Here is an 8,546-nt window from a genome sequence, read left to right as displayed (position 1 = left end):
AGGTCCTCAGCTTTTCCTGTAGTTACAGTTAGAGTTTGATTGAGAGCTGCCTAACTGAATCTGGATAGCGTGTTGAAAGAAACACACCACGGAAAGGTAAGAGTGCTTGTGTAGTCCCTCTGATTAGGAGAGTGTCATTACCTTTTTATTTTAAAACGATACTAGTTAGGGATCCTGTTTGATTCCAGACCATATCTGTTTGTCCAGCAACCAGCAATGTGTAATAAATAAGATTATTCTTTTTTTCTCTTGGCAATCAACACTGTCCTAGACACCAGTACCTATGTAACTTCCACGTTGGATTACTGCCAAGAACTGTACTCAGGGTTGCCCTTGAACACTACTCAACTTCAGTTCATGCATAATGCAGATGTCCACTTAGTAAACAAAATTTCGTGCTGACAGCATATTACACTTGTGCTCCACAGACTGTACTAGTTTTCATTATCTTTCTAGGTTCAGTTCAGGGTAATAGTTCTGGTTTGTAAGGTTCTTTAAGCTTTTGGTTTGTGCAGCTGGGAATGCAGCTTTCTTCTGCACCGTCCAGATCAATTTTTGAGAATGAATGAGATTCTGAAGCTGACAGTTCCTAGCTGTCAGGAACTTGGCTGCAGTCAAAACCATTTGTACCTTGGGTGGGTGAAGTTAGCTTGGAGGGGAGCCCAAGGCTCTCAAATTCACTTCCATCATGGTCTGAAAAACCAAGCATAGTTAAACTTAAGCATGTTTAGTCAGGCTTTTCTGGAGGAAGTTCCTTAGAAATTAGAAGAGGGTGAAGGCAGGAGGGTTTTAAGTCTTTCTGACATCGTGTCACTGGAACTGATTGTTCATGCGTATTTTCAAAGTTGTTATTGTAAGTTCATCTCAAGATAAGGAGTTTAACCCTGCTCTCATTGGGCAAATCTACATATGTAATTAATGCACCTGAAAAAATGCCAGCACTGTTCATGCCAGGGTTTATCGCTCCTGGGCACAGCATGTTGAGCTGAGGAGGCGCAGCCCTGGCTGGCAGGTGGGCCCCAGAGGTCAGTCTGCCAACCTGGAGCTGCTTTGACCTGGTTCAACATGCTATGGAGGGACTGACTGGGACATGAGGTTGCTATAGTGTCAGACTAGCCAACAGGTAGCCCCTGCACTATAGCATCCTCAGGCCCCAGCCAGCCCCAGTGACTGTCCACACATGCGTTGCAGTGGGGTAAATAACTGCGCCGTAGGATAGTACTTGTCAGGCAGTACTCCTATGGCAGAGTGAATTACTGTATTTCATGATGTATAGTTTGTCACAGTGTATAAGATGACCCCATTTTAAGATGATCCAAAAAGTTAGGAATTTTATAGATCTGGTGTATAAGTTGACCTAATTTTTTGGATCAGAAATATGAGGTCAACTTATACCAGCCCCTGCATGTCCTCACTGTGGGTCAGGCACCTGGGAGGGGGAACACCTGGGAGGGGGGACACGTGCCACAGCACCACTTGCAGGGGACAGGGACAAGCTTGGCTGGCACTAACACATCCCCTGCAAGCAACACTGCTGAGTGCTGAGCCCAGCCCCATACCCTGTGAGCAGCACTGAGCTCAGGTGCTCAGCTGGAGCAGCCCAGTAAGCACCGCTCGCAGGGGATGAGGGCACATCAGCTGAGTGCCAAGCCCATCACTGCTCACAGGGGACAGGGATGGGTTTGGTGCTCCGCTGGCATGCCCCCATCCCCTGCTAGCAGTGCCGCCTGGGCCATGCCAGCCAAGCACTGAGCCCAACCCCATCATCAGTGAGTGGCACTACCATGTCCTATCCCCTGTGAGTGGCACCAAGCTCAGCTGGCATGGTTGGGTGGGGTGCACAGCAACACCAGTTGCAGCAGACAGGGCTAGGCTGCAGCAGACAGGCCTCATCCCCTGCGAGTGGTGCCAGGCTCAGTGATTGGCTGATGCAACCCAGGCAGCACCACTTACTCCTTGGGTGCATGTCCCTTGTGTCTTAATTTATCTAACAGTAGAATTGACGCAGTAGTTAGCTACATCACACAGGGATTATTGGCCTCAGTGGACTTTGGGCCATGGCCAGAGATAGTTTTGGTGTGTAAAGCATTGGGGGCTAACCTTCTTGGCAGGTGTACCACTCCAATCCCCTTCCCCAGCCTGATTGGCTGCTCTGTTTTCTGCCTTCTCTCTGCTCCCCAGTCTACCAAGAGCCAAACACAGAGGCTGCCCATGCCATTTGTGGCTTGAATGCTACACGTTGGTCATGCTTGTTGCTTTGCATAATTAATTTCTGTGCTTACAGAAAATTTTGGAAAAGAAATCATGTATTTTTTCTTATCCTTTATTCTATTATATGAAAAATATTAGAATAAATGAACAGTTGACTTTAAATGTAATAAGTTTATTTTTGGCTGGGGAATGAAGATGAATTTCATAGTGGGACTGTTTTGCTGTGCTATGTATTGACACAAATATTAGTAGTTTGATCAATTATATAAGAATTACTATTTTTATTCAATTTACAAAGTAACAAGTTTTACACTGCCATAAGAAGGAGATAAATCCTTAAGTCATATTAGGACTTTCATGTTCCCTATTGAATAAGAGATTATGAATATAATACACAGGATTATTTTTAAATGTTAAGGTGGGGCATTTTGCATGATGTTTTTTAATTAAGTTTAAACAATGTAAATTATCCATAATCTCAAATAATTTTCATTTTTCAACACAAACTTTGAACAGTAGGGCAAACATGGGTTTTACAATAGCTGATATCTTTTGCTTATTACATCATTTCTTAAATGAACATTTTTTTCCAAAGGCAGACATTGCTTCAGTTGTTTGATCAGTTGCTTTCTCCCCACCATCTTGAGCTGTCTTGCAAATGTGATCCATAGCTGAAAAAGGGAAGAAGCTCACATAAATGCTGTGTCTATATATCCAAGTACACATAAATATTTACTATGGAAAGGGAAGGTGAAAGACTGTATCCCCATGTTTGTTATGCCTAACTATATATTATTCAGTGTATCCTTATGCTCATGTTTACTATTTCATACCATGCACCAGCAGCTTATATTAATGAAAAAAGGCTTCTCTCTGGTGCTTATTGGTGTTTAAAAGTGATGCTGGTGAGTGATGAATAGAGCCTGGTTCAAATTGCAGGCCCAGCTCATGGCATGGCATCTCCTTTAATCCTGTAGTTCCGTATGTGTCCCCCTATCACTTATTGACAGAGGGGCCCAGTAAGCCACACCACTTGCCGCTCACTCCTGATGGCCAGAAGGTGAAGACTGTGGTTTTAAATATGCTCCACTTGCTGCTGACTGGATGGGAGGCAAAAACTGTCATATTTTAAACCACAGTTTTTGCCTCTCAGCCCTCAGGAGCAAATGGCCAGCAGCAGAGTGAATGGGGTCCCTCTGCCAATCAGCGGTGGAGGGGGATTCATGGAGGGAACTCCAAGATTAAAGGAGCTGCTGCAAGGAACTGTGAGCTGGGCCTGCAATTTAAACTGGGCCCTGGTGATGAGAGAGAGAGAGAGACAGAGGCTAGGAACTGCTGGGCGGACGTGCCTGGTGGGTGCTTATGGGTTCTGGGATTGGGTGTTATTAGCTATGGTGTAGGTTGGTGGGATGAATAGTGTGGCAGTGTCTGGTGGCTGATTGTGATGGCTGATGGGTGTATGTTAGGCGCTGATGGAGAGGGTAATGGTGCTGATAAGTGCAGTAAGCTGCTTCTTACCCAGCAAGTGTATGTGTAATGAATTACCACCTTCAGCATGCAATGAGCTTATGCTGTGAGAAGCGCAGGAACAAAACAGTTGGCTTCCTGCCATTAAGTGAAGTACAGTGTAAGAAGCGTGTGTGGGGGCAGTGTTTTGGCAGGCAGAGATTTAGCAGCAGCAAGAGGGGTGTCTTTTTCTTTCCTCCTTTTACTAACATTGCTGTTGTCCCAATAGTGGTCATATTTTAACAGTTTTACCACATTCTCTCTATGGTGTCCCAACCCCCAGTGGGAATTTGCCTGCCCAAGAGATCTATTAGCTTGAGATTTTCAGTTGACCTTTTAGACCCTGACAATCCTAATTCTTCCTTTATTCATACAATCTATTTAACGTTCAGTGCATTTTACTTCTTTCTTTGTCAAGGTTGGCAGTTCTTGTCACCAGAAAGAAACTACTTATACTCTTCACACTAGTTCTACTGCCATTTAATAATTAACAACATTGCCAACTTAGCAGGCACCTTGAGCTCCATGTGATGAAGCCAGGGTTAGCATTATTATGGACTCCTGCCCTCAGAGCTGGAGAAATCAAGATGCTTTGCCTGCTTCCTTACCCTCTAAGAAAGAAGGGGCAACATTTGGATTGTATCACTGTGATTGGTGATGAACCCTGGGCACAATATGAAATATGTAAGCCATGGAAAAAAAGGTCACTTGATCTGACTTGGTCTACCAGCAAACATATATACAGTAAAAGTTGCATTATCTGGCACCTTACAAACCAGCATGCTGTATTAACTGGCATGCCAGCTTGTAAGGTAAAACTGAAACCAGAAGTACCCACCATGGCGCTTCCAGTTTCACCAAGCCCCCACGGTCTGGGGCAAAACAACCTGTGTGGGGCCTGCCTCCCTGTCCCTTGGGGCCCATGGGAGGGGTGGTGATGTGGTGGGAGGGGTGGCAATGCCCTGGATGCAGCTGGAGAGGCAGCAGCCCGAACAGGCAAAGACTCCTGTTCAGGCCTCTCAGTTAACCGGCATATTTTGTTATCCAGCACCCCCCATTCCCCATGGGTGCTGGATAACAAAGCTTTTACTGCATACAGTCACTAAGGAGCAAATAATGAAATTCTTGCCTCTCACTAAGTTGATGGGAGTCTTGCCTAAGAAAGTACCAAATAAAAATGAAGGAAGAACGTTAGAACCTAACCTTAAGTTCATTGTACTAGTTTTCATTAAATGCTTATGTCCTTTCCTTGTTTTCCTTTTATTCTCAGTATTGCCCATATTGAAAAGACATGCTCATACCTTTTTGACTTGCGTTGGTAGCTTGATTCATTGCATCTTGTGCAGCTTGGCCCAGTGCATTTGCTGTGGTTAGAGAAGACATTGTATTTTACTTTGTTGTTCAAGCTTTATGCTTTCCTACATTCCTTTCCCTTCACCTCCATTAACTGCTATGCATAGGGTGGGTACAGAGGGGCATGTGCCCCCCCTGAGATTGGCCCTCACCAGCTGGGGATTGGGGGACGATGGCCAGTGCCCCCCCCGAGATTGTGGGGGTGCTGAGAGAACTGCTGGCAACACTTCCAGATTTTGCTGCTGGCACTTGTGCCAGTGGTGGTGATTGGCCACTGGGGGATCCAGTCAGCAATCGGCCACTGGTGCCCCCCAGTATCAGGAGGCACCACTGTATACTGTATACAGTGGAGTCGTATCTTACGCTGAAGTCAGCACGTAAGGCAAAAATCGCATATAGTTGAAATTGCCCTTCCTGCCCCACTCCTCGCCCCTCTCATCCTCCTCTGCGTCATCCTGCCAGGGCAGCCAGCTGAGCATGAGCAAGCTGTCGCCCCCCAGCTATGCAGGCAGTACCACGTGGCACAGCACTATGCGCGATGCCCTGGCCAGCACCTGGCGGCCAGCCCCAGCAGCCGAGTGCGTATAGCTGAATTCATGTAAGTTAAATACGATGTGACTCGACTGTACACCACAAAGTATACTGACCCACTGTCACTATACTTTGCTATGAAATTAATTTTATAAAACACAGAGCATGTTACTAATAAGAAGACAAAATGATAAAATGATATGATTAGCAGCATGTTGGAATTTTGCAGCATAGCTGCACATTGCTAATTTCAGTATTATTTTTATTTATGTGTTTTAATTTATTCTTTTGAAGGTGTTTTAATATCTGACTTGTTACCATCTGGGGCAAAAATGGCTTTGAAAGGCTTCTGGGCCTCCTTTCAGGATGGAAGGAAAGATAAACCAGGAGATGAAAAGGAGCATTTTCCCCAAAGATTCTAGAGGAAAAGGAGTTAAAATACAATTCAACAAAAATATATGGGAAAGTTGTATAGGAATGTCCCTGTAACTAGTAGATTAAAATAAAAGTTATAAGCAGTTTACAAAACACAGTTTTGTTTCAGTGCTCTTGGCTAAATAAAGTTGCCATATTAGTGACAAGAATTCTGTGGAAATACATAATGTTTGTGGAGGTACCTTTTTAAAAAAGTGGTAAGTACTTTTGGTAATAGGAATGATTGTAGTACAGTGGAAAGAGCCTTTAAGGGTAAAATCTAAAATTGTGATTAAATTATATTTACTTCCTAATCTCTTCTGAATCAAACATCTGTATATACAGCAATAGAAATTTCTATCTCTTGAGTGAAATGCCTTGTACCAGTGTATGACCCACACTGTTTTCAAGTTAATCTCATTGGAAAACTCTGATTAATGTATCATGAAACACAGATTTATTCACATGGAAGAATCTTGCAGGAAGACTCACATTTTTAACTAGTTGAACATTTTACTGACTGGAATTTTCAAGACTATCAAAACGGCATGAAGGCACCATAACTTAACTGGGCACCTAAATAAAGCCTCCAATAAATAGGAGGAGCCTAAAAGAAAGACTTTCTTAGAATATCCATATATAAAAGTCAAAGTCAGGGAAGATTTGCCTGAGATTTAAGACTAGCACTGAAGCATCTAAATCTAATTTTAAGTCATCAGCAAATTAGATTTAACTCGTACAGAGCTGTGTATACATATGGTATTACTGCGCATGAATAAGCTTTGGAGCTTATTGCTGTGGTGTTAATTGCTCCTGGGCATGCTGTTTGAACTTGTGGCTGGGAGCAATTAACTCTGGAGCAGTGAGTTCTAGAGTTTATTCATGCACAGCATGTGCAGCTGGGTTGGAGCAGCCCTGGCTGGCAGGAGGCCCTGGGGATCAGCCTGCCAGTCTGGGACTACTGCCTCTGGCTCAGCATTCTGTGGAGGGATGGCTGGGGCACAAGAGAGCTTCAGGGCAGGGCTAGCCAGCAGTCAGCCCCTTCATTGAAGCACCCTTATGCCCCAGCCAGCCCCTCCAGTGTCTACACGTGCACTGCTGCAGAGTTTTTTACTCCGCAGCAGAATAGTACTTGTAAGTACAAGTATTATTGTGTTTCAGAGTAAATTAGTTTACTCCAGCCTAATAGGGGTGCACGTGTAGACGCTGAGATATTTACTGTGCAGTTAATTAGTCAACTATGCAGTAAATGTCTCCAGGGCTCACATAGACATGCCTTAGGAGAAGTGAGGAAGAAAAAATGAAAGCAATAGTACTAATGAAGGACATACTCTAAAGGACAAGGTCAGATTATATAACCAGTTTTCAGATTGTAGAAAAAGAGCATAGACACTATTATTACTCAGAAGTAATATTAGGAGCAGTGGTTTTAATATAATGTTAATGAATTGTGTTAACAAACTCAGTTGTTAAATTACTTGGGAAAATGTTAATTTGTACACATCTTTAATGCATTTGGAACAATATCCAAGGAGGGATATTCCAAATCAATATCTCTGGAAACTAGGCTCCCAAAATATGTAAATGTAAAATATGGAGACATCAAACTGATCTGGCTTGTATGTATGTTACAGATTTGATCCCAATGCAGAAGAGATTTAGATATGCTTAATTTTAGGCACAAGACGAATCCCACTGAAGTCAGTGGGATTACTCATGTATTTAAATTACATGTACAAGTGCATGTAGGATTGGAGCCCTGGATTATATCCAAGATATTTTTCCTACCAGCAGAAAATCTTCTACTGGCTGCAAAATCTATCTAGCCTCATGATAAATTACAGAAACTTCTGCAGAGGATAAATAAATTTTAAAAAGTCTATATTTTAAGGAGGTATAAAAACATACAAAGATTGTACAAAAAATGTTCATCTCAGATTGAAAAAATAAACCTCTCATACACAATAGCAATATAGCCACCACTGCAATTAGGCATTGCAATATGAGAAATACACTTTATGTACATACTTTCTATTTAAATTCAGAAGTATCTGGCATTCCTAGTAGAGAAAAATACACATACTATTTTATTGATTATAAATAGTCCATTTTAACCAAGAAACACTAACATTCAGGAAAGCATTGCTGTTATTCCAGGTTTCAAATACACTTATCACAGGTAAATTATAGTTTCTTAAAGAGTGGAAATAGATGGCATCTTTCTTTGCTACTGTGCTGCTATAAAAAAAAAAATTATAGCAGCACAAAGGCCAAGCCAGCAGACATTCATGACTCCTGTTGCAGCACAAATGCTCAAAATTTGTGGCTGTGACAAAGTTAGTACAGGAAACTGTCACTATTCACGGTTTCAAATATTTGTGAATGCTGAACCCACATCTTAAATACACTTGAAGAGCTTGTTGGGAGCTTTGCACTTGCCACCACCAGGCTCCCACTGCCACTGCCGGGCTCCCACTATCACCAGCACAGCCATGCCTATCCCTGTCCCCCCCAGCCACTGGGGGCACTGT

General features: G+C 43.0%; 1 protein-coding gene across 1 annotated transcript in view; it reads right to left on the bottom strand.

The window, feature by feature from the left end:
* Positions 1-2,479: 2,479 nt before the first annotated feature.
* The window catches only part of ADIRF (adipogenesis regulatory factor), a 13,490-nt gene continuing 7,423 nt past the window's right edge, over positions 2,480-8,546 (bottom strand). The window contains exons 2-3 of the mRNA XM_019502250.1: positions 5,019-5,081; positions 2,480-2,882 (exon numbers count right to left, since the gene is read on the bottom strand). Coding sequence (XP_019357795.1) covers positions 2,776-2,882; positions 5,019-5,081 — 170 coding nt within the window. The 3' untranslated portion in view covers positions 2,480-2,775. The remainder of the gene's footprint in view (positions 2,883-5,018; positions 5,082-8,546) is intronic.

Source organism: Gavialis gangeticus, unplaced genomic scaffold (assembly GCF_001723915.1).
Source record: "Gavialis gangeticus isolate Ggan-Ray unplaced genomic scaffold, GavGan_comp1, whole genome shotgun sequence".
Taxonomy (NCBI): Eukaryota; Metazoa; Chordata; order Crocodylia; family Gavialidae; genus Gavialis; species Gavialis gangeticus.
Note: the sequence above shows the minus strand (reverse complement) of the source record. Positions and strands in the feature narration are given on the sequence as shown.